We start from the raw sequence: 25,784 nt of genomic DNA, 5'->3' as shown, positions 1-25,784 counted from the left end.
TTGTTCATGGTCATTCCGTGCCCTCCTTCCCACCTCATCCAAGTGATGTCATTATGTTTGTTTGTTTGTTTGTTGTCATCAGATATGTGTACTGCCTTATGTTCAGTCTCTCTTCCACTTTGAGAATGGTGTCAATCCTCACTCTCTGTCAAAACTAACACTGTATATCTTGTGTCCCCTTCACTGTTCAAATTTCATAATAGACCTTAAAACTCATTTCACATTAATGACTGCTGTCAGATCAAATTAGTGTCATTGGGAACAAATCACAGAGGTGTGAAGGTGGAAAGAACATAAGGGTCCTTGAGCTTGTAATATCCATTGTTTTGCAGTTCTGCCTGTAACACTGCATCACAAAGGAAGTGAATAGGCACTATGAGGAATAAAGCATACACGTATTATAAGAAATGAATGTGTGGATGATTAAGGCTGTTTTGACCACTGTCTGACACCCTCCATTTAATTTCAATACAGAATAAAGATGTCAAATAAGCACTTTCTCCCTAACGTCGCCTAGGTGATTTTAAAATAATATACTTTTTAAATTGTAATGGATTTTAGAGACTAAAACTCGTTAAAAATCCGATAAATTCAATTGTTGAGGATGAACAGACGGGAGTCGGGCCAGCCTAGAGATAAAGACTTCACTGCATTTAGCGGTAACGTTACCCCGAAACATCTGGAAGTCATTGCGTAATTGATTTCTCCAGTGGACACGCGGAGAGTGAAATGCACACATGAGTGAAATGCACACTGCCACCGGACATTAAACCAGGCTTGGGCTGCATTCCACAAATATCCCGGATTTACGCTGACCTGGGCATTAAATCCACTCAAAAGTCTAGCTACACTATAGAGACAAGCCAGGGTACAAGCTTGGCTATGGCAGCACTGTCAGACATTCTGCGCAACGGAGACCACACGTTGCATTTACATTAGGGCGCACAAACAGAAAAGTTTAAAATGCGGACAGAACAATTTGCAGCTTTGCAACCTTGTTCACTCTAGTCTAAGTATGGATACACAATGTCTAAATAAATCCAGCTGGTTCTGTTGTTACTTGACATAGAACAAAAGTCACATCTCCACCACCTTTCCATTACTGTGGCACACTGCAGGCGCACAAGACGGCAAATTGGTAAATATGGTGACACCGACCACTCATTAATTATTGATATGACTGATGATAAGACTAGGGGCTACTGGCGCAACCCACATGTAACCAAAAGCAGCTAGGCGAACTGGGGCTTATTTTCCAGACAACAAAGCGCATATTGCTAAATAAATTATTTTTCCTGATTATATCGTTTGTACCAAACACAGTAGATTTTATCGAGCGGTGTATATGTGTGTGTGTGTGTGTGTGTCCATATAGCCTACCTTATATAGGTATGTACCTTAACCAAGACAATAAAGCACTGAAGAGAATCGCATTACTAAATTGTTACTTCAATTGTTACTTCATGCCCTCTACTGTATGACTAAGGTTAATCACACCCGTCTAACAACTTGAAGAACTCACTGCCAACAGCAGTCGTGGTTAACTAACGTTAGCTTAGCACATCCACAAAAGTTCACGCTTTGGGCGTATGGATAATAGTTCTTATCACAAAAGTCTCATTTCATTCACTTTCATACGAGGGGAAAAGCAAGCAGCGGGCCGTGAATATAATCACAATAGAGTTATCTTACTTCTCTTGAGTGGCGTTTTCTTGTATAGATCCCAGGGCCGAATGACAATTGCCCTGTTGCAATCTGCAAGTAAGGAGATGCCGCTGGTATTCGTCTTTCAGACAGGCATTTTCGTTGCACAGCTCTGTTACTTGCTGCTCAAGCTCCTCAATGCGAATCTTTTGCTTCTCCAGCAACTCCTGTTGGGTCTCAATAATTTTGTTAAGCTCCTTCAGATATTCGGCAGCCTTGTTTGGGTTGTCGATTGGGCTCTCCATCTCGTTCCCATACGGGCTGCCCGCGCCCTGAAATGTCAGTCGTCTCTCCATTGAGGCTAATCACCGTGGCTTTTCGAACATACGTGTCCCGTGTCCGCCATTGTTTACATTTCAGGTAACTGACTGAATGAGTGGGAATGAAGTTGGTTTGCGCACGTCCGCAGCAGAGTGCCGTCCACACGCTCTGCGCCACTGTAACTAACCTCCGAATGCCGTTCCACTGAGAGGAAACCTATTTAACCCTTTGAGGGGTTGTCACCTCACAATATATTGTTCACCTTCCCAACAGCCGTTTTTATATGCTGCAGGCCAATCATTATGTTGATTAACGCATTTAAATCGTGGACATCCTTAAAATACAATTGTATCAATTCATCCTCACACATGTGAACTTTACTTAACAAAAAATGCAAACATGTCTCACCATCACCATGCAGCCTAATTTCAACGATGGTCCGACTACTTGAATCCTAATCAAATCTGTTAATGAATTCTCCAGCCTCATGAGAAAAGATGCACTGCAGTGATTTATCTGCTGCTGTGGCTGCATTTCCCAACACTTTAATGGTCACAGGTATAGTAAATAAATTATTTTTTTAAATAAATCAATCGCTTGTTGTACTGAAAGACACCATTCAACTGCAACACCTGACAGAAGTATTCATATGTAGTGTGTGTGTGTGTGTTCCCATGGTTGGTGGACTGCACACATTGAAAACAGCAGATATCATGTGATCTATGCATGCTGTCCTGCATGTTGCATTGATCTATGTTGAGGGACGAATTACAACCCCCATGCAGAGTAAGCCACCATGTTGTAAAATAAGGGTGTGATGGTACCCTTTTAAGTCCAATCAGAAGCAGAGGAAGATGACACACAGAGCTAGAGACACACACACAGACACAGAGAGCTTGTTAGTCCAGAGGCGCAAGCACTGATTTCACATTTTGAAACTGATCCCCGTCACTGGCGCCCTCTCTGATCCGCATGCAATAAGGTGGATTAAGTTGGTTTAGTCTCGGGCTGTCGCGTTTTGTCTACACCTTTGGTGCCGATTAACCTTCTATTTTTAAAAGCCTTAAAGATCACAAACATGGACATTATTCAGGCATTGTGTTCCTTTGACCCTTTCTTTTGTCAGAGCTCTGAAAAAGAAAAAAAAACACACAAAGAGGAACATGTCCCTACAGTGGAGTCATGACAGAAAACAGCAGGCAGGTGGCAGAGGACAGGCTTGGTTGGCTCCAGAATGGAGAGCGTGCTGCAGAGAGAAGTGTGCTTTGGACCAGGGGTTTGCTGCAGCGCTAAGATCCTTCTGGCTCGCGGCCAGATGGCAGAGCCTCTCTGATGGGGGCTGGCCCTGGCATCCCGAATATACACCGACTTGCTCGCTCCGGGAAAACGGCTCGAGGCCAGATCTGGTCCTGTTGGTAGAGAGGATGGGGCATCGCTGGTGTCAGGTGCATACTATGGTTACCTGGTCTGAATCACCATCAAGAGACTCCAGGTTCAATGCCAACCTCCGACACATGTGCAGCACTAAGCTTCTACAGGCCCAGACACAGCACTAGATTTCCTGCACTGAGTACATTGTGGGTGTCAGGTGAAACACCTGGGTCCCTGCTCCGCATATACAGTACAGGCTACTCCTCCATCCAGAAGCCTCTAGTTGAATGCCAGCCGCATAAACATGTATGGTGCTGGGAGCCTTGGAGACCAGCGTGTACAACCCAAAACTGGGCCAGAGCTGTTCAGGAGGTGCCCTACCATCTGTGTGTGTGAGTATGTGTGCGGGGTTGTCCTTGATCTGAACCAGCATCAGAGATGGCAACTTATCCATCCAAAGGCTTCTGGTTGGATGCCAGTTTCAGAAACATGTACAGTATTGGGGAATTTCCAAACTAGAGTTTTCACTTGCACTTGCTCCCAATTGCAACTTCCATACATAAAAAAAATGGAATCTTGAAATTTACTGATAAAAAGTGATAATGTGCTTGAGATGGAGTCTCAAGCAATCTAAAACATCAGTCAGGATTATACACATTTTGCACATAGATTTTGAGAAAGAATCAAATGGCATAGGAAATGAAAACCAAGAGCACATGGATTAAGACCAGCATTTATTTAACAAAACATACAAAGCCAGGCAGCATCTAGTACTGTACATGTACAAAAGATTGTCAAATGAAAAACATTTTTTTTTGCGACAAATCTTGTGGTGAAAGGCATGAAGACGCAATGGCTTCAACTGAAAAAGGACGGATTAGAGTAGATAGTGCAAACACAGGCCAACTACTCTCAATAAAACAAACAAAGCTAGACGATTCCACTATTAATCGGAAATGTGAAGATCTCACAAAAACGCTTTCAAGAATTCCATTATTTTTTTGCTTTTTTTTTACTTGCTTTGATCTGTCAGTGTTGTCCATTCACAACCACCCACTGATGAAGTGAAGTCTCAGTGCATTTTAGCTGACCCCAACTAGTAAATAAAATAAAATAAAATAAAATAAAATAAAATAAAATAAAAGTCAAACTTAGAGCATTAACATTTTCACAAATACATTACAGAAGGCATGATTCATTTCGTTCTGCAATGACGCTGCAGTCTCAAAAGGCCACATAAAATGCCTCAACAAACCTGATTTGAATCTGTAAGTGCGGACATACATAAGCGCATGTCCTCGTTTCACAGGTACTGTTAAATTCACAAAAGAACTGTTGTCAGATGTACTGACTGCACCAAACTGAAAGCTGTCTCACATTTCACGTGTTTCACATTACTATGGAGGTGTGAGGTGAGTCTGAGATATGCCTTTTAAGGCATTATACACTTTTAAATAATACCAACGCTTAGAAATTAGAAATCAAGATGTAAAAAAGATCAACTGGCCTTTTAACTTTCACTTGCTGAGACACCTCTGAAATAGTCTCATAACATTAACGGGATGGAATCAGTGGTCATACAATTGTCTTAGCAATGCTACACACAGTTTTGGACAGAAATACCATTATTTAGATTTGCATCCGCAAACCATCACTGTTTCTCCTGAGTGTCACATCATCATCATTATTATTATTATTCAATCTGAAAGGTACACAAGGGAAAAAAATCAACGCTGCAAACAGTGCAAAGCAGGAAAACAAACAAAGATGTAATATAAATAAAAGCTAATGTAGCAAAAATATTCAGTTCACACACAACACTTCAGCTGTAAAAGACACTTCATTAGATGCCATGTTTCATATATACATGTACACATCCCTACACACAGAAATAATAATAATAATAATAAAACAAACACAACACACAATGCATGCACATTCAAAATCCCTCCTTTACTTATTTTCTCACTCATTCACACACACTCTGTTTATGAATCAGTTCACACTTGCGATACAAAAAAAAAGCAAACAGCCCTGTAATAGTCATGGGAGTAAGTGAGTAAGGCACTTCTCTCTCCACTCTGACACGTCCGGGGTCTGCCATCGACAGCACTAGCGCATGTTGTAATCTGTGGAGTACAGTGGCGTGCGTTGCCGAGGGCTATTATTGGCTGACGAGGGGCTGAAATTCCTCTGGAACCCACTGTGGGTTGGAGTGGCTGGAAAGAAAATCACAGAAGTGACAAGACTCAGTTTAGAGAAGCAAAGCAGAATCAGGGTTTGGAGCTTGGTAAAAAAAAAAAACAACAACAAAAAAAACATGCACACTCTGACACTGTTCGACAGAGCAGAACTCAAAGTGAGAGAATGAGAGCTGTTGTGGTTGTTGTGGTAGGAACACAACCAGCTGCAATTTAAGAGGCTATTCCTCTTTTTACAATTCAAAACAAGTAACACAGAGAAAATGCTGAAATAATTAACCGCTCCTGGGAAAGCCCATTATCGATCGCAACTTATCCTCATTTCAACACAACCCAAGAGGGCTTAGGGAAGGGAAATAAAAGTAGAAATTATAAACACACAACACAATAATGTCTCACAGAGCCACCCTCAGACCCCCAATGTGGTAGAACGGAAGCCGCGGGAGAGAGTCTGGTCTTACCCATTGATGGAGGGGTGCTCTGGATGAAGGCTGGGTGTGGAGTCTGATCCCTCGGGGAGAATAGTGCATGGCATACTAGGAGGGGGGACAAGTATCCACAAGCGCAAGTTATTTGTCAACAGCCAAACCACAATAAACGAGCCTCATTAGTCGAGTGGTTATACTGTGCATGTCTCTATCGATTTAGCGAACATTTGCTAATTGCTTTATCTGTTGCTGCCCGGCAGGCAGTGTTGGGATGGGGGGATGGGGGGTTGTGTGTGTGTGTGTCTGTGTGTCTGTGTGTGTGTGTGTGTGTGTGTGTTGGGGGACTAGTGCGTTAGGTGCACTCACCGATAACTATGATGGCCGTCACTGCCAGGAGCAGGAAGAGGGTGAAAAACATCACTTGGTAGGAGTCAATGAAGTGCTGCAGGATGCTGGGGCCATCCGAGCCAGGAGCAGCACCGACTGCGAGTTGAAAATGTGCAGAGGAGGAGAATCACCACTTTATTCAGACCGAGTTGATTACAACACGAACAACAATCAATAAATAACAGACACTAAAGCACTACCAAAACGTTCTAATCAACAGGCTTTTCTCTCCCCCATCACTCTAGTAATCTGTATCACTCTGTAACAGGGCGAGTAACCAAATCAAGCCCAATGGTACATGCCTTGTAAACAAACCCATTTTGCAATTCAGGCACACCAACCTCTATGCTGTACACTGGCTTCTATCACATGCATGATGGTGACCGGTATGGTGAGCATCTGGTTGCTGGAGGGACTCTTAACAGAGATGGTGGCCGAGGAGGCTCCTTGTGGGTTCGACGCAGTGACGGTGTACCTGGCGAAGCTTGGGTAGGTCAGGGAGACCTCCCTCTCGCTGATCACTACTGCAGGTGAGCTGGAGGTCACCTGGAGGGTGATGGAGGGTGAACTTACTTTAGTGCATGAACCAGCATTAACTGTGAGAACTTCGAGATACTGGGAGTCCTATTCAATTAAGTTCTATGAATAAAGCCTACCATGTTTTTAATACCATATGAGAGTGCTTGAACTTAATTAAAATGATCAATGCATTTCAATTTGTTATGTTAACTTAAGATCAGCAGTTCTTCAGCATCTGAATAAAACACTGATTTCATGTTGAACATGCTTTGAGCCATAGCAATTTGAACACAAATTACTCCTTTAGTTTTACCAGTTGTGCACTGTGCAAAGTCACAACCTTTGCTTAATTCATTAGCTGTACCGCATAACAGTACATAATTATGACCGCCGCATAGTGTTAAGAATTAAGAACGTCTCCCAAGTGCCACCTCATCCCCTACTGCTGAGACTCCTTGCAAACCTCAAGTCTCACATCCTGTGATTCACACCCAATCAATGTGGAGCCACCACACTTTACTTAATCAATAACAATCGACAATAGTGAGGAAGTCACCTCCAAGCTTCCAAGGGCACCAGGGGCTCCATATACTGTGACATCAGCTGAGGTGTGCTGGTTGCTAAGGATCACTTCGTTCTGGTCACTATAGAGACCCGGGTTGACAGGAAGCAGGGCTCCGACCTGCTCGCCGGAGAAGTGGCTGCTCTCCACGCCAGCCTTGACCAGCAGGTTGGTCATGGACATGCTCAACACCTTTATCTGTTGGTCAGTGACCGGCTGCAGGGTCACCACACAGCTGTAGAGGCCTGGAGGAGACCAGAGAATGACCAGAGAAGAGTTTGATAGAAGTCTAAAAACAAAACCAGTATAGCAGAATTATTGTACAACCGGGTTTTCAAATTGAAACAAGCCCAGTTGCCTATATAAAAAATATATATTTTTAAGTTCACTCATCTATATAGTATCAACATGTTAGAGTGTACTGTATATATTCATATCAATCATTGGACATGTCTAATACATGTTTCTTTTACAGTTGATTTTTGATGCTATACTTCTAGGGGTGCAAATAATCTTTTTGTCAAAGTCTTCCATCTCTAATAGAACCAGTTAAGCATACTTCATGTACTTACAGAACCTAATTTACCACTAAGTCTTTATAGTTACAAATGTCTCCAGTTCACTGGTTTGGGCCTCCTGCGTGCCTCCCTTTTCAGATAAGTCAGCATGGTGAGCAGGCACTCCCAAAGACAATTAGCTTCACACTATCAGGGACAAACCCATTAGTCCGCTAGAATATCAGGCCACTTGAAATGGGCCTCGGTTGATAAATTCAATGAGTGTTTACATTATCGATCAGTAGATCGTAAAAAGCAGAATTTTACAGCGTTCACTGCGTAACCTGTTCTTCCTTTGACTGGTCTATCCCAGTCTCAAGATGGAGTATCCTTACTGTAGAGGGGTCACCATTCCATAAAACAGCTCATAATGAGGGTCTATTTACATCTTACAGTTAAACCATTTTAGATCCTTTTATCCTAGCTGGTTAACTTCCATTTACTGAGATATTTATCCTAAGTTGTACTTCATGGTAAATACTTCTGTGACATTCAAGTTACTGCGGATCTATAATGCACTTTCAGCAAAAAAAGTTTCTAATCAAGAGCCCTTTGGACATCTACAAGGGTCTTAACTGAAGCCATGAGGCCATGTGTGGTCTTTGTACTTCAAATCGCTTACATTTGCTGGAAGGCTGAAATTCAAATAATCTATTTTGTTAACAGGATTGTTCACGTGCAAAAGGTAGGCTAGATCCTTTTTAATTTAATTAATTTAAAGTTAATGTTCATTAAAGTTCTATGCTCATTAAGGTTCTTATTTTGCTGAGGCTCCTATTTCAGGTGCACATTGACACTAATGCGACTACTTCTTTTAAGACACCAGTGTCAGGTGAGCTACATCACTGGCTCAGTAAGGGACCCACATTGAACCCAGTTTGCTAAGAAATGGCTCTCTTTATGTGGATGCCATGAAGGCCATATTTATGAAGGTCTCTATCGGCTGAGCTACACTATGGAGTACCTGCGCTGGTGTCGAAGCCGGTGTCGGTGTGGAAGACGTCGTGGGCGGAGAAGCCGATGGCCTCGCTGGTGAAGGAGAGGACGCAGCGTACGGAGCTCTCTGGGTGCAGCGCCGGGATGCGCTCTGTCTGCGCAGCTGAACATGAACCTGCGGGACGGGAAAAGGGAAAATGCCACAGCATTCTAAAAAGCCTCCTTTTCTTCCCCGTGTCCCGTCAGTCTCCATCCTGCTGCTGATCAGTCAACACTACACCATCACCCCCCCCCCCCAAAAGTCCTCTTACCCACACTCATGTCCTGCTTTCTCCCTCGACTGATAAATCATCCAGCAGCTCCAGCAGAGAAACCCATCTACACTCTGTGAAAGTCTTGAACTTCACCCAGCAGCGTTCAAGCAACGTTCATTCATTTAAAAGGAAATTTCATTTTATATTTAAAAACAAACTAAGCAGAAATTTCTTTCTGGAATACTTCAGGTAGATGGCTTAATATTGTAATTGCCATCACAAAAATAGATGCTCAGAGCAACAAAAAACTGGATTGTGGGGTTCTCTTGGGCGTTGTGATTGATTAGCAAGTACAATTTCAACAAGGCCCAGCTAGAAATTCCATCTATCCCTGGTAACCATCATGAATTCGAATCATACTTTAAAAGGAGAGACTTTGACAAAGGCCATGTGAACCAAATAGCTCTTTTTTGAAATATTTTTTTTTATGGGCTCCTCTATAGCCTTTGATAGAACAGTGGCAAGTAACAAGCAGAAATAAAGGGGAGGGTTCGAGGAAAGGGCTAGACTTGAACTTGGGTCCTGTTTGCACCACAGCTCTCCCCACCTTTCCAGCACCTTACAGCATCTCTAGACAGCAAGTAGCATCTCTACTGTAGACAGCATCTAGCATCTTTAGACAGCATCTAGCATCTCTACACAGCATCTCTAGACAGCATCTTTTTCAGTTTCAACAGCGTGCAGCATCTGAGCAGGCTATAGGATCTAGGGTTTACTTTAAGTAGCCTCACACACTATATTCCAAATCCTTAATTGATTAATTGCTTAATTTGTAACCTGCAGTTCTTATACAAGTCCATGTCATTACTATACGGCATGCGTGTTATACAAATAAATTTGAATTGGATTGTTACTGTATGCGGTTAACATTACAGTTAAAATAACACAATGGCCTCTATTGCTCCTCTTTAGCTCACCTATGAGGTTGGTGCCACGATCTCTGGTGGTAAGGAAAACTCTGGACTCGCGGCTGTCTTTCCCAGGTGTTGAAGGAGCCATGACTGATGTTTTGGTGGCGGCGTCAACTACAACCTGTCAGAGGGGCACCAGAGGTGATTTCAGCACAGTGCAAATTAACAGCAAAGAGGATTAAAGCAAAAGAAATGTGCTCAGATCCCAGCATTTCCTATAGATGATTGACTCCTTCATGAAATCCTGTTTTTAGATACAGTCAGACCCTGTGGATTCTCCTTTAGGAGATACTCAGAAGCCAAACCAAGCAAAGCAACAGATTTTGTTTGGTCTCATCCTCTCTTGTGTGACCATCAACTGGTCTGACTCCAACTCTGAGTATACAAATGCAAATACACCATGACAGGTAAACTGCTTGAACAAAATGCTTTTAACATTTCAGAAAAAAACATGAAAACTTGCACAGCACACACTAGGAGAGGCCAATATTGAAGAAAGCTAATTAATGCGATCAGTGGTGTGTGTGTGTGTGTGTGTGTGTGTGTGTGTGTGTGTGTGTGTGTGTGTGTTGGTGTGTGTGTGTGTGTGCGCGTGTGTTGGACAGCCTTGCCAACAGTGTGACAGCTGCAGGAGAGATTGGACACTGCTGATGAGGTGATAAGATGCATCGGCACGGAGCCCCACTTCCGAGCACAAGCACACCTCCCCTGGGGGTGAGCCGGGTGGGTCTACCACAGATCTGGCCCCAATCCAGTACAGATCTGACGATTCCACACCAGCAGAGGGCCAAATCGGTTACCGTCTCAGACCTTCTAACTAACCACTCAATACACACAGAACCACCCTCTCAGCTCTGGAGGACTCCTTTGCCAATGTACACAGACCAACTGTGTGAAGGCACTGTGTGACATTTTTAAAATGATAATTTTAAGCGCATTAAAGTAAATCAAATTAGCACATGCTGTGGATGAATAGCCCCTGGCGCTGCTACTACCTCGCGGTATGTGCTCAGCTGGCCGGGTATCTCGTAGTAGACCGTCACGCTGCCCACGTCTCTGGCCACGGCCACGCCGGTCTTGGGGTCCACCTCCAGCACGCCACTGGCCGAGGACCTCCATGTTCCAGTCAGGCCTGGAAGAGAAGGAGGGGCAATAATATATTGGATAATTCATTTAAACATTCATTCTAAATCAGCTATTTACCCCACCCCACCCCACTCCCCCCATCAGTCGTCCAGCGGCTCTCACGCACTCACCCTCTGCGCTGACGAGCGGAGTGGATAGGCACACCACGTCCCCCACCACCAGGCTGTGGGCCTCCTCGGGGTAGATGGCGTGCTGCACGGGCAGGGCCAGGTAGTCGGACAGTCCCTGTTGTCCCGCGTCCCACACGCCCAGCAGCGTCAGTCCCACGTTCACAGTGCGCACCGTCAGCGTGCTGTTACTGCCGCCCTTCGCCACCTGCACCAGGTCGTCTCTGCACGCAGGGAGGGACAGACAGGATGCAGTCAGAACACATGCTGGAGAACACACTCAGTGGTAGTTTGAGCACAGAATCTCACAGCGATAACAGGAGTGTATAGTGTTGGAACGTGCCGTAAAGCAAGCAGAAAGGTGTGATAAAAAGGCATTAACTGGGCAGAATTGATCAACGAAAGGTTTGGTAAAAGCCAACCAATAGCATTGTTGAGCAATACCTTGAACTGAATGCGTAAAAGGATATTATAGTAGCCTTTAAAATGCCAACATGGCTGTGATGATGATGATGAACTACTATGTTGATGCCAAAGAATTATCTTGAGTTTAGAAGTTTGTCTCTGATAATTATGGTAGGCCTACTATTGCAATATTCTATTTGCTATTTGTCTAGCGTTGTTATTAATTGTTAAGACATGCAAAAAGAGATGACTGAATTCAATGAATGAGCGGGCAACACTGCAAGTTTTCATCAGGTCAACATCAACGGGAGAGAGTGGACTACTGAAATTGAATAGTACAAAGACAGGAGAAATTCGACGAGAAATTACGACTACACCTGAATTAAGTTTGGCAACCAAAAACGTCAAAGTTGTTCCATTTTGCAGCGATGCAGTGAGTGCTCCAGCTACAAGTGGAACTTTGATAAGGAATTAGTTTGCATATTCCTCGATATACTAGCACTATGGTAATATATCCTACATAGGCCCCACCGGGGGAACCTGATACTTCTAACGCCTGAGCAGCAGTGAGCTGTACATGATAAGATCGGACTATGGGCGGTTATGAGCTCATGAACTTGATGAACTCAATGATGTAAACGTGAGATGAACATTTGGTAGAGGAGAAACACATGCATAACGAATAATATATCCAATAATACAAAGGTAACAGTGGAGGACCATGAACATGAATATGTAGACCCTATAAAATAACTGAAGAGCGTGAATAAATGAACTGTGACATAATGACAATTACTATAAGCAACATAATTGTCATATTTGTCATCATTAACATTTTCTTAATTATCTTAATCACTGCCTGAGCTGGAAGACAGCAAGGACCACAAAGTAAAAGATGCCTATTACAACCATACTAACAACCACCCTGAAATTAGAACACAATGTGTGTCGGGAACTTTAATATACTGGGCCTACTTTTGCATGCTGCAATTCAGCCCAGTGAATGAGAACACATCCATAATGCATTTTCATTGAAAAGGGATAAAGATGGCTGAAACATTTATTTTCCAAGTTCAAACATTGTAATCCTTCTCTTCAAACATCTGACCTAGATAATAAAGATGTTAGACTGTGATTCGTATTATACAGGTCTATTTCTGTGTGTTCGGTTACGGCAAGGCCGATTGTGACAAAAGCTCTGGACCAAATGCTTCATTTCTGTCTCCAGCCAGCTCAAGGGAGACCAGATGTTCAGAAAAGTGGGACACACCAGGTAGACACTGGCAGCAGAGGGGGGGGGGGCTTGACCTAGCCTGGGGGGGGGGGGGGGGGGGGGGGGGGGGGGCTTGACCTAGCCTGGGTTTTCCCATGCTGCCTTACGCGCGCGATTTTATTCACGCTGCTAGGCAGCCTGGATTCTATGGACTTCGTTTTCACCTCAACAAAGGAACCAATCACAGAACGGAGGGAGGGCAGCAAGACGAGCCGTTATGAGCAGAGCAGAGAACAGAGCTCTAGAATCTTTGGTACAGACGCATTTGATAGACATTCGTATTGCCCAATAAACGGCTCTGGGCATTCGTAAACCATGTTTCAAATACGAGAAAATGAATGTCTAGTTCCCAGACCCCATCTCAATGAGATGAGGTCTGACGTTAGCCAGGCTAGGCTTGACCAGTCCCTGGAGGATAAATACATTCTGCTGACCCTGACCTACTGGTCTGCCATAACACAGGTGCAGAGGGAGTTTTTGGTCTCACAGGCTTGGTTTGGGAGAATTACTGCTGAGGAATTGAATGTGCGAGTTTCCTTGACTACTGCAGAGAGAGAGAGAGAGAGAGAGAGAGAGAGAGAGAGAGAGAGAGAGAGAGAGAGAGAGAGAGAGACAGACAGACAGACAGAAAGAAAGCCCAGCCATCCACACATCTAGCCTTTCCTTCATCCATCCAGATTAGTTTTCTGTTCATGCAGAACAAAGCGATAGCATAAATTTATGGCAGGGCCAAGTGGGACTCCCTGGCTGCCTCCACGGCTACAACAGGACCACGTGGCTGTGTGTGCCTCGGTTTCTCTGGCTCCTATTAACTGAGCTCGCTCGGGAAAAAGCACTCAAACTGCGACATGGAGAAAAGGCACGGAGGAAGAGTGCTGTGGAGGACCTGCAGGAATCAAACCCACACGTCTGGACAACACACACCCTCACTTTAGGTCTATCAACTGCCTCTCGTCCATTGGGATGTCTGGGATACTGTTTTACAGGGACACACAGTTGGTGACTAAAGATACTTCAGACATCTGTTTTCTAACTTCAATGTCTATATGTCTATATAATTCCAATGTCAATGTCTAAATGTCTATATAATTCCACTGAAGTTATAACAGGCTGGTGTTGACTGAATAATGCAAAATAATTGTACAGCAACCATGATATTAAGGTTTACGTTCTCTGAGAATTCTACCAATAACCTTGAGTTGCGGTCGTGAGAGAGACAGATTCCTTATGTGTGCAACAAGAGCAAACTGATCATTTCGCTCTCTATTAATAATGTGGGAGGGAGGGAGTGAGAGGGAGAGAGCAAGAAAGAAGATAGAAGGTAGAAGGTAGAAGAGAGAGAGAAGTAAAAAGAAATAGAGCAGGAACTCGAGATTTTTGTTTTTTAATTAACCAGGGAAGTTTTAGCAAACGTTGCCGAGTGATATGGTTAATCAAGGTCAAATCTGAAACAGAAAATAACTGCACACATTAAATAAAATTTCACAGACTAAGCAGGAACCTCTTCTTTTTTCCCCCACAACCAAACTGTTCCACTTCATATGCGTGTTAATTAGTCATGTTTTCAACAGAACCACATTGCTCAATGTCAAATGTTCCTGTTTGTGGTTCTATAGAAAGAACAATGACACTGTTCCATCTCATGCTATCTACAGAACCATGCAGTTAGCACATGTCTCCTGTTCCTGTGCCTTTACTGCAAGGGAAATCAGATTCCACCACACAAGGGCCTTTTTGTCATCATGGTTTTCTACAGAGCCATATATTTTCCTGTCTAACCAGTCCACTCCACCCTACATGTGCCTGTACATTGTCATACACTACCCCTCCGCCAACCCCCCAACCTGGTGCGTACCTGTTAGTGGCAAAGGTGAGCTGGGAGTTGTGGCTGTGGAGCAGGTCTCCAGTGCTGTCGTGGAAGTGCACCTGGAAGGAGAGCACTGTTCCCAGGGGGATGGCTGACAGGCTCTCTCGGTTTGTGGTATGCAGAACCGGACTTGTGCTGATGCGCAGGTAAGACACAGGCACCACCTGGACACACACACACACACACACACACACACATAGTGTGTGAGCTCACATCTGCTAATGGATGGATGCATCTGAATATGGTAATTGGAGATCATCTGAGTAAGTAATTAAGAGACTTCATTACCGGAAATTGTTAATAAGTGACAGGAGTAAAACCATGTTTACAGTGAATTTTAGACAAACAGATTACATAGAACTGTTTATATTTCACTCTTGTGAAAAACCTAAAAAAGATTTAAAAAAAAAAAATAAAAAAAAGAAATACAGTGTGAGCTGTGGGGTCTCAGATTCACCACAGAAGAGTCATTTTCTCTGCATCTTGCTGGTATTGTGACTTTAAATAAGATCAACACACAGGTGTGCTGCTTTTACCATGAAGTAAATCAAATTTAGCACATATTGCTACAGCCCTCAATCTGGGTCTTACTGTGAGGTAAATCACATTTAACACACATATTTTAACAGTCCTGTGTCTTGCTTTCCCTACGAGATAAATCAGATTAAACACGTAAATCTCCAGTCCTGTGGCATGTGAGTCGGTGACAGTACCTTTACGGCCAGAATGAGCGTCTGATTGACACCGAAGCTCTCCTGGGAATTAACCTGCAGAGAGGAGGTACCCGTGAGTGATCCGGATGATAAATGGCCCATGTCGTCCACCTGGATCAGTGATGCTTTGTCTGGACAGTCCAGCACTTGGTAGGAGAGGACACCAACTCCATCCCTGAAGGTGAGACACACACACACACACACACACACACAGGACTAAGTTCTGTGGCATCTGCAACCTTTCTGTAATGTTTATGGGTAGGAAGGGAATGTCAAGAGGTACAAATCATTTGAAAGCCCTTTGAAAGAGCCTCTATATGTGATGGTATCTGGGAAATTCACCAGAGAGGGTTGAAAGGGAGCAGAACTCAAGTTTTGTTTGTTTTCACCATGTGATGGGTTTTCCCAGATCCCATCACATATATTCCGTCTCCATGACTGATATATTTATATAAACAGGACTGTTCTTTCACCTGTTAGTTTGGAGCTTGATGTTGGAGTTTGGAGACATCAAAATCTCTTCCACCTGCACAGCAGGGTTGACGAGCTGCAGGTTGTCATACACCTGAACCAGACAGACAGACAATACGGGCTGGAAATGAGTTTTGATGACAACTGTTAAAACATCTGTAACATATCTGAAAAATCTTCAGCTATAGTTTGGTGTAAAGTTTCTAAGGAAAAAAAAAACAAGCTTAGATTGCTTTGATTCCTGACTGCATTTGAGGGACACCTGCTTTTTGTTGGACATATGGCAACAATCATGCATATATCTGAAACTCAACATGAGGTGCCGCACCCATCCAATTAGCAGCCTTAGACAAACAAACACACACACACACACACACACACCTGGATCTGCAACTCGTCCGAGAGCTCCTTGGCGTTCCCCACCAACTGGCCCGCCTTGGGGCTGGTGGCCCGGACCACAACCTTCAGCCCAGTGCGGCCCTTGATCCGGCCCAGAACGCTCATGGCAAAGTTGTGTTCAGCACCCAGCTGCACGGAAGCCTGGAACACATTGGAACAAAAAGAGAGGAAGAGGGAGAAAGGGAGAGATTGGAGGTCAGGGAAGGGTTGGAGAGGCCTGTGTGTGTGTGTGTGTGTGTGTGTGTGTGTGTGTGTGTGTGTGTGTGTGTGTGTGTGTGTGTGTGTGTGTGTGAGAGAGAGAAAGAAAGAGGCTATAGAAAGGAGAGAGATTACCAATTAGTGGGTAGTGCTTTGGGGAAACGACCGGGTGCATCTGCAAAAGGAGCAAGGGTGTGTGGTGTGTATGTACTTGCACATGTGTGTGTGTGTGTGTACTGTATGTGCGCCGGTAACCAGCAAAGTTGTGTTTTTGTGGGAAGGGTGAGGGTCTAGGGTCTGTGTGTGTGTGTGTGTGTGGGTAACCAGCAAAGTTGTGTATTTGTGGGAAGTGAGTGTGTGTGTGTGTGTGTGTGTGTGTCCGTCTGTGCATGTGTATCACAGCTGGGGGCAGAGAAAGGCGTCCATCTCTTTGAGAGGATTAAAACGTTTCTGCCGCGCTTCAAGAGCGGACCAGAGATAACAGCACAATACGCACATCCTAATTTGTTCGAGCGTTTGGCGTCCGGACGCAGCGGGTGCACATCAAACAGCACGTTCGCACCGGCTGGCTCGCCAAGCCGGACGCAAAAAGCCCAAATGATGAAACGACAGGCCGCGCGGCGCTTTGTGGCGCTAATGCCACACTCATTATGCCTCTCGTCTGCCCTCACCCACAGTCCAATTAAATTGACTAATCACTCGCGGAACGGCATGCAGATGCTCAGTCTGCTGCTGCTTAAAGGAACACTGCAAAACACGAACTTTCCATGAGAGGAACTAGGCAGTCGAGCCACGCAGACAGGAGGAAATAAATGTGTAAGCCAGGGAGTCGGACTCCACCGCATCGTCTGTCAGAATGTTTTTTTTTTCCCAGGCGGATGAGAGAAAAGCTGACTGCTGAAGCGTGCAGGAGAGAGAGAGATAGAGAGAGAAAAAGAGAGAGCCAGAACAAGAAGAAAGAGAGAGCCAGGGAGAGAAAGAAAGATTGAGAGATGGTAGGCCCTATCTGCCGAATCCTCTGATCGCCATGGCGATTTATCTCCCTGCAACCTCTCCATAGCCCCTTTTACTGTACAGAGATGGTAGGACGGTGAGAGAGATAGGCGACTCGCACTCTGGGCATTCAAGTGGAAGGGAAGATAATTAAAAGCCAAACCAGCTGTGAATAATGGAACAGAATATCTAGGGAAGAGAGAATATTGATTTAATGTATGAGAGACGATTCAGACTTATTTAGCTTTTCTATCATCTATTAGTTACAAGAAACACGTAAACTCTTTATTTCAATTAGAACAGAAACTGTAAAATTAGGGTTTTATTTAGCAGAACGTGTTCAACCCTCTTCCTCAAATGGCCCAACTGAAATAGACTGTGAATAATGGTAATTGAAAAAAAAAAAAAAAAAAGAATATTTTTAATATAGAGAGAGAGAGAGAGAGAGAGAGAGAGAGAGAGAGAGAGAGAGAGAGAAAGAGAGAGAGAGAGAGAGAGAGAGAGAGAGAACTAAACCTACTGTGGACTAAACCTACTGTTTAAGTTAATGCTTAAGTAAAGGTATAAACCTTCAAGTGGAAATGTGGACTCTATGTGTAACTCAGCTGTGTATTACGTTGTGTGATACAGTACATGTAGTCAAGCTGGTAAGTGTGTACTCTGCTGTTAGTAAAGCTGTGTGTGTGTGTGTGTGTGTGTGTGTGCGTGAGTGAGAGAGAGACAACTGCATGGTCCAACTGTTGTTTCCTACCTCGGAATGGCGCGTCTGCACTTCTAGGATGTCCCTCTTGGTCACGGACCAGTGGAAGGTGAGGCCAGGAACGGCGTTCCCAAAGGAGAAGGGGGTCTGGCTGCTTGTCAGGCCCATCACATAGGCCGGCATCTGGAGCAGAGAAAACCATTTAATGCCTGAGAGACTGTGCCATAGAGCAGAGGGATCTGTTCAACCTTTAGCAAAATGTGCCTTCCTCTCTTTATCTTTTCTGTCTGGCTTGAAGTTGTTATCCCCTCTTAGACACACACACACACACACACACACACACACACACACACACACACACACACACACTAAACTGAGAGAAAAAGATGTGCAAATAAATGCCTTAACACATTTAAATGTATAAATAAACCATACACAGAGTACCCCCAGGATCCTCCAACTTAAATTCAAGACTTTTTAAGAGCTTTTCAATACCACTTCGAATGAAATTTAATACCAACTTTGCACCCTTTTTTCCCCCCTACAGGCCAAAGTGAACAGGCTACAACCTGGGTAGCCTACTTTGGTGGTACTGTATGTGCGTGTGTGCATGTCATTTGGGTGTGTGTAATCTACATGAGTTGTTTTTTATTCAGGTATTTCTGAAGATGTCATAGGCCTTATGGACAATTATTAGCCTAGTAGAGTACGCATAAAAAAATAGTCTACCTTATTTTATTTGATAAAGTGGATTTGAGATGTTTTAACCTGCAGCCTAGGCTACATGCATATTGTCCTAGTTAGTTTGTTTAACTAACCATGTTGTGAGAACAGGAAGGAATACTCCAGGCGAGGCTATTTAAGAAAGTTTCTTAAACAATACATCATGCCAATCTTCATTGCTTTTGTCTTGGAATGACACATGCCAGTTTAGGAGCAATTCATCTTTAATTCACATTAGCCTTTACTATACTGATAAAGTTCATACTGTTAAAGTAGTCAGAATTTGCTCCACCTTTCGCCCATCTAAATTGTTCAAACATGTATTCTTCATGCAGAAACTCATTGTAACCTACCATACAGTTGAACACAGTACCTCCTCTTATTTGTGTGTGATGGAATTGACTGTGTTGATTTGTGATGAAATTCTATTGTGTGTATATAAGTATACATATCGGTATTTAGGAGCCCACGTCTATTTTTTCACATGCAAAAATGGCAGCATAAAGTTAGCGGTCTAATATTGTGATATCCTGTGATATCCCTAGACATCTATCCTGGTCGGCTCACATCACTATTCCAGCTGACATTTCATACACACCTGCGCTTGCAATTTCAAAATAAAAGCGATAGTTTGTTTATATTCTGAAGAGACACATATCTTCCCCTTGGGATCTACAATATCATGGTCTCTACAAATATTATGGTCTTCAATACTTTTAAGGCATTAATTTGACAATATTTAAGACCTTTTCAATACCTTGCGGGTATAAGGAATTGTGTACAGGCAAGACTGCTCGAAATCGCTGAAAGTCTGCAATCCCCATCTCATGACAAATATTGACGCCCCCTTAGGACGGTGTGTAGCTGTGTGACGTGTGTATTGATGGGAGTGTTTGTATTGACACTCTTTATCATCCCACTTAACAAATAACGTTAATCAACAGCAACATGCTTTCCGCAAAAAGGAGATTACCAGCGTTCCCGTCTTCATCCTGGTGATGGGGGCTCGGATACGGATGCCCGCGAGCTGCACCACCTCCACCTCAACCTGGTCCTGTTGACAAGAAAAGAGGAGGTTGATGATCCACCACCTGCCTGAACAATCCTCAGCTACTTCCCTATGAGCAAAGTCCTAAATGAACATAACTTAAAGATATAACATTTTATTTTAACATTTTTAACATATTAAATTCATGATAGTATGCCTTGAATGTGTATGATCAACTTAGACATTACTAAGATCTTTTCTTTTTGGTGATGCACCACATTACAATTAGTTTTTTTGGAAGCGGTCCAGACCCCCTCCTTTATGACTTGGCAGAACACTAATGGTGCTGCGTCATTTCCTGTGCAGTTGCAGTACCTGTGAAACTATAACAAGCTTCCCGGTCTCCGCATCCACAGCTTGCACCAGGCCCGTCACGGTGACATTGCCGACGGTGATGCCCTTAACGTGACCTATGCTGTTGACAGAGGCCACATCATCATTGGCCATGGAGAAGAGGATGTTTGACTGCGGTTGGGGACCTCCTTCTGATGTTATCTGTCAACAAGCGGATGAACCAACATGTCAGCACCCCAGCAAATAATTGATATTTACATTCATTTATTTAGCATATTAATGTTAGATTTTTATGATAATACACAATAACAAAATCATCTATTTAGCACAGGCTTTGTCTAAAGCCACATATAATATGCAGTTATGCTTTTTGACCGTATGTATGTACCCAGAGTATAAAAGCCATGTCCTTGATGTTCTTGCACAACTGTACAGGAACAGATTTTCATTAGCATAAAACATACAGCCAAGTGACACTGGCAAACACCGGAATTACATCTCAAGCTGATGATAAACGATCCAAATGACATTGCGTGTCAATGTTTTTCTTCTCCATTGACTAAAAAGCTCTTTAGGTCAGGAGGGAGTAGCCGGGCCAGGCGGCAGCTTGATTACCTGCATCATCGCTCCGATAATCAGGGTCATTTTCCGCGGAATGAGCCGGAATGGCGGGAACACCTAGCAAGAGGCAGGATGAAAATGTGTGTGAGAGTGGAAGAGCACAAGCTCATCATGGGTAAAAAATTATGCTTAAGAGCTCGGTGAGGTGTGAGCAGCATTCCATATCCCATATTCAGCTGCAGGGTCTCGCATGCTTTTATTTCACAGGAGAACCAGACTGCAGCTCTGGTGGGGACGTGGGGACGAGTAAGGGACTAACACCCAATCCAGAAGCTCAGCTCATATCTGAAAACCTGGACTGCAAAGACGCAGTCCCCTCATGGGTTAACATGACACCTCAAAGCTCTTTACTGTCGCATTTCAAAATTATTATCAAATGAGGTCACATGAGATTATGATAGACTATAATTAATAGACTTGATACTGGCATCTGTCCTGGGACAACACCATTCTAAACTTTTTTTATGCTTGTAAATGTATGTGCACTGAGATCACAACATCACTATCTATCTTTGACTGAATTTTTTGGTTGATTTCTATACACAGTAGAAGATCTGAGATTTGATCTGAGGTTTGAGCTGTCAAAGTCCTGGTCCTGATCTTCTGATCCTTTGGATCAGGTCCATTCGGTACCAGAGTCAGCTCCTCTCTGTAGAATACATTAACTACATTTACCTCAATGGTCTGGGGAGCTGAGGATATTTTCTTCCCACTTTTATCCAACACCACCGCAGACACACTGGTCTGTCCAATAGCCAAGCCTTTGACCAGGAAAATGGCAGTGTCCCTTTCAGAGGATTCGGCTCTGTGAGGGAGGAAAATACATATATAAATACATTTCCACTACATTCACAGAGAGGATAATTGCACTTTCTATTTCTTTCGATTCAATTAATGGTCATTTTTGACTTACTGTAGGCTTATAATCGATGATGCAGCCTTCAGTTTCAGGTTCATAAATGGGAAATATTTGGCCAAAAACGGCTTTTTATTGTCATCCAGTACTCTCACATAGGCTCTCACAGACTTTCCAATCTCCACCTGCAACACAGTGAGCATTCAATTTCAACAAAAAAAAAAAACATAACTGGAAGAAAAATTCTAAAGGCCAAAGTAAGTTTGAAGATCGAGCACCATTTGTCTTCTGTTTCCTCAGCTACTTCTGTACTTTATTAAAATGGCTGAAAAAAAGGTCTTTGCTAAGACCTTTTCTTTTTGGTGCACACTAGAATGCTGCTCCCAAACTGATTTAATGCACAGATGCACATGCCTACATCCAGGAGCAGTGATCATAGTGTTCCAAGCAGCTATTAAAATGTTTTAGTTGCAGTGCCCCCTATGAATTGAATATGTAATTGAACAAAATTTGCAATGCATGCAAAGATTGCGGCAGTGAATCAGCATGTCAAATTTCATAAACTCTTAAACTTCACTGCATAAGATACTTACATTAAGATACTAGTCTGGCACCTGACAATATACTAACGTTTGTAGAAACAAGGTTGCTTGGCTGACTTAAGACAAATAGTGACGTTTCCCTCAGCCCCCAGGATGACAGACCAGTCAACGAGATGATGTTATTTTTTAAATCGAAAGTGGCTGTGGTAAACAATTTATAGTGTTGTGCCGTATAAGTATAACTATATATACTCTTTTGATCCCGTGAGGGAAATTTGGTCTCTGCATTTATCCCAATCAGTGAATTAGTGAAACACACTCAGCACACAGTGAACACACAGTGAGGTGAAGCACACACTAATCCCGGCGCAGTGAGCTGCCTGCTACAACAGCGACGCTCGGGGAGCAGTGAGGGGTTAGATACCTTGCTCAAGGGCACTTCAGCCGCTCCTACTGGTCGGGGTTCGAACCGGCAACCCTCCAGTTACGAGTCCAAAGCGCTAACCAGTAGGCCATGGCTGCCCAACGTGAAACATGGGTTTACCCCCAAAGTGAGGCTGGAACACTTGAAAACTTATTTACAACTGGTTTTAGGTGTTGTCAATTTTCAGTAAGGCACAGTTGCTGTCTCTTTCTACAGTGAACCCATATAGCCTCTCAAACTCAGTCACCTGTCACTGGAGGTCAGTAAAGTCTTTTGAGATTTCAGGGCATAAACCTTAGAGAAAGACGTGGACAAATAATGAGTGTTTGTTTGTTTAATTTAAGGCCATTTCCGCAACTAAGGCTATTTAATGGCCAGAGCATTGTGTGTTATAGAAACTTAAATATGTTTTTTAAAATCTATGCTGGTAAGACATTCTAAAACCTTCAAAGATGGGACCTTACTAAAAACATCAGCTATAGAATTTTGATAATAAAATTGTTCAAATAATGAGTGGGGGACAGAGAGAAAGCAAGAAGCGAAAAGCCAGAGAGGGGGAGAGAGAGAGAGAGAGAGAGAGAGAGAGAGAGAGAGAGAGAGAGAGAGAGAGAGAGAGAGAGAGAGAGAGAGAGAGAATGTGCTCTACAACTAACCTTGTCAACCACTCGCACATAAACCTCCAGTATATCCGAGATGTGGACGGCGGCTGTGGCTGGGGCTGGGAACGCCAGGCAGAGGTCGTGAACCATGACCTGTAAACTCCCCGGCTGCTTAGGCACCACCTGGAACACATCCGCAGGTCACGCATGTCTCAGTGCCTCTCCCACACAAATACACCTTCATCTCTAGTGGCTCCCCGACATACTCCACAACTCCATTCACCATAACAGTGAATGCAGCAGCAATACTGAATGTAATGCTAAGAAAATACATACGTTTTAAGTAAAAACAACAGTGCATACAGTGAATATACAGTGAATGCTGACCAGTGAACCTCAGTGCCACTGATAGATCACTGCTTCATATAAATACAACTACAGTGACCAGCACAGCAACGGGGATACAAATGCAATAGTGGACAGGGTGAATGCACAGTGAATAAATGCCAACCTCTGCGGTTCCTTGGGCATCTTGGTACAGCACATCCACCAATCCTCCGACACTGGCATTGACGTAAAAGTAGCCGGACCCCTCTCGAAGAGTAAGATCAGCCTGCAAGAGGAACATACACATTACCCAGGGCTCTGATGACAACTGACCACATTGGTGTCATTGCAGACTAGCCAGACTTTGAATTCTTCCATTTCCACAATTCTGTTCCATTTTTACCCATTTATTTCTCCAATTTCCACTAAATAGTTAACAAACAGCTAACAATACATTATTCCTTTTTGCAGTGCAGTGAGTTCAGCCCTCTGGGTTGGTGCATAACTTGTTTTCTTTTTAGATGTGTGCCAAACTCCTTGACCCCTTCTTTGCGCAGCAAATACAACAAAACTGAATGCCATCCCAATGACAGATTTACACACAGAGCCATGGGGATATAGCTGCATTAGGAGGGTCATCACTGACAGATTTGTGACCAGTCAGATTCTCAGGTACCGGCCGACTCTGGAGCAGACAAGCCCCAGATGTGTGCCAGGTAAGGGGCAAAATCAGCTGCTTTAACCATCTAGTAATCAAGGATCTTTGCTTTAAAAGGTGAGGGGTTTTGAACATTCTAACATAAGATTCCGTTCCGCAACAACTGAAGGTTCTAAAATTCTCGGTTGAATTCAATGGACCCAGATATTCTAGAACGTTCATTTTCCAAACAGTCCCGTCACACCGGTGTGACGTACACCTTTAATAATGGCTAACATTACAAAGGTCAAAAGGTCACCAGGGCCCCTAGATAAGGTAAAGCTGAAAGAGCCACGGGTGCCTGGGAGGGGGCAGAACGTGGGGTATTAGGGACGTCTTACCCGCACGTCAGGGTGGTTATAGATGGTGACTGTGTCAGGGCTGACCCTCACGTCCTCCACCAGCAGAAGGTCAAGAGTGGCTGACACCGCAGTGAGGGGAGTAAACTGGAAAACAAAAAGAATAAAATTTAAAAAAAGATCCAAGTTCTCATTTAATGTCCCACTTCCAAATCCACCATTACAGCATTACATTTATTCAATTAGGGGATAAATTAATAGGTTTTACATTTGCTTTTGTAATCTGTACAAAATATAACACATTTCCATTTATCCTTCTCTGAAATATCCATTGAAATATATAAATGAATAAATAAGAACTCCATAATCAGAGAGGAAGAAGTTGTGGAGGTGTTGTCGCATCCTAGCAACGGTTCACAAACTGAATCACAACATACAAAACCACTGAAAGATACCAGAGCGCATTAAGAAACTACAGAACTTGTCCTTCAATAAAGACTTTACAAAGAGCAGCTGCATAGTCCCTCGCAGCTAAAAGTCTTTAGGAGTTCAGCTCATAATACTGCCAATACTGTTCCCCATCACTGAAGCTGCTGGAGCCCCATTTCACCACTGTGCACGACTAAAGCGGAGTACACATGTCTCTATTAGATCATCTGTACAGACTAATGACAACAGTGCAGTTGCTTCCTTAATACTCTATTCATGAAATATCATTGACAAATATTGCCGATAAGGAGTTCAGGACCATTTTATAGTTATCTCTGGACTATCAAGTGCATGGTAAGATGGCAGCTTTTATAATACACAGGAGGTACTGTCACGGAAGCGGGCTTTTCTGGTTAACTTTGCCCCTCATTTCTGTACTTGTGTGTGTGTGTGTGTGTGTGTGTGTGTGTGTGCGTGTTTTGTTGTAGCAACCATCAGGAAG

The 25,784-nt window shown here is 43.5% G+C and overlaps 2 protein-coding genes across 5 annotated transcripts in view; both read right to left on the bottom strand.

Annotated features, from left to right (window-relative positions):
* LOC121713153 (IQ motif and SEC7 domain-containing protein 1-like) overlaps positions 1-2,136 on the bottom strand; it is a 114,584-nt gene extending 112,448 nt beyond the window's left edge. For all 4 annotated transcript variants that reach the window (XM_042097527.1, XM_042097528.1, XM_042097529.1 and 1 more), the window contains exon 1: positions 1,693-2,136. In XM_042097527.1, coding sequence (XP_041953461.1) covers positions 1,693-2,000 — 308 coding nt within the window. In that variant the 5' untranslated portion in view covers positions 2,001-2,136. The remainder of the gene's footprint in view (positions 1-1,692) is intronic.
* A 1,921-nt stretch (positions 2,137-4,057) lies between these two features.
* The window catches only part of nup210 (nucleoporin 210), a 46,459-nt gene continuing 24,732 nt past the window's right edge, over positions 4,058-25,784 (bottom strand). The window contains exons 19-40 of the mRNA XM_042098122.1: positions 24,896-25,000; positions 24,042-24,143; positions 23,585-23,713; positions 22,023-22,150; positions 21,785-21,914; positions 21,104-21,166; positions 20,510-20,689; positions 20,120-20,200; positions 18,475-18,606; positions 16,515-16,673; positions 16,136-16,227; positions 15,663-15,837; positions 14,938-15,113; positions 11,408-11,628; positions 11,147-11,283; positions 10,158-10,272; positions 8,955-9,101; positions 7,428-7,678; positions 6,694-6,898; positions 6,332-6,448; positions 5,999-6,073; positions 4,058-5,555 (exon numbers count right to left, since the gene is read on the bottom strand). Coding sequence (XP_041954056.1) covers positions 5,449-5,555; positions 5,999-6,073; positions 6,332-6,448; positions 6,694-6,898; positions 7,428-7,678; positions 8,955-9,101; positions 10,158-10,272; positions 11,147-11,283; positions 11,408-11,628; positions 14,938-15,113; positions 15,663-15,837; positions 16,136-16,227; positions 16,515-16,673; positions 18,475-18,606; positions 20,120-20,200; positions 20,510-20,689; positions 21,104-21,166; positions 21,785-21,914; positions 22,023-22,150; positions 23,585-23,713; positions 24,042-24,143; positions 24,896-25,000 — 3,027 coding nt within the window. The 3' untranslated portion in view covers positions 4,058-5,448. The remainder of the gene's footprint in view (positions 5,556-5,998; positions 6,074-6,331; positions 6,449-6,693; positions 6,899-7,427; positions 7,679-8,954; positions 9,102-10,157; positions 10,273-11,146; positions 11,284-11,407; positions 11,629-14,937; positions 15,114-15,662; positions 15,838-16,135; positions 16,228-16,514; positions 16,674-18,474; positions 18,607-20,119; positions 20,201-20,509; positions 20,690-21,103; positions 21,167-21,784; positions 21,915-22,022; positions 22,151-23,584; positions 23,714-24,041; positions 24,144-24,895; positions 25,001-25,784) is intronic.

Source organism: Alosa sapidissima, chromosome 7 (assembly GCF_018492685.1).
Source record: "Alosa sapidissima isolate fAloSap1 chromosome 7, fAloSap1.pri, whole genome shotgun sequence".
NCBI classification, from domain to species: Eukaryota; Metazoa; Chordata; class Actinopteri; order Clupeiformes; family Clupeidae; genus Alosa; species Alosa sapidissima.
The sequence above is the reverse complement of the archived record's forward strand: the minus strand, read 5'-3'. Positions and strand labels throughout refer to the sequence as shown.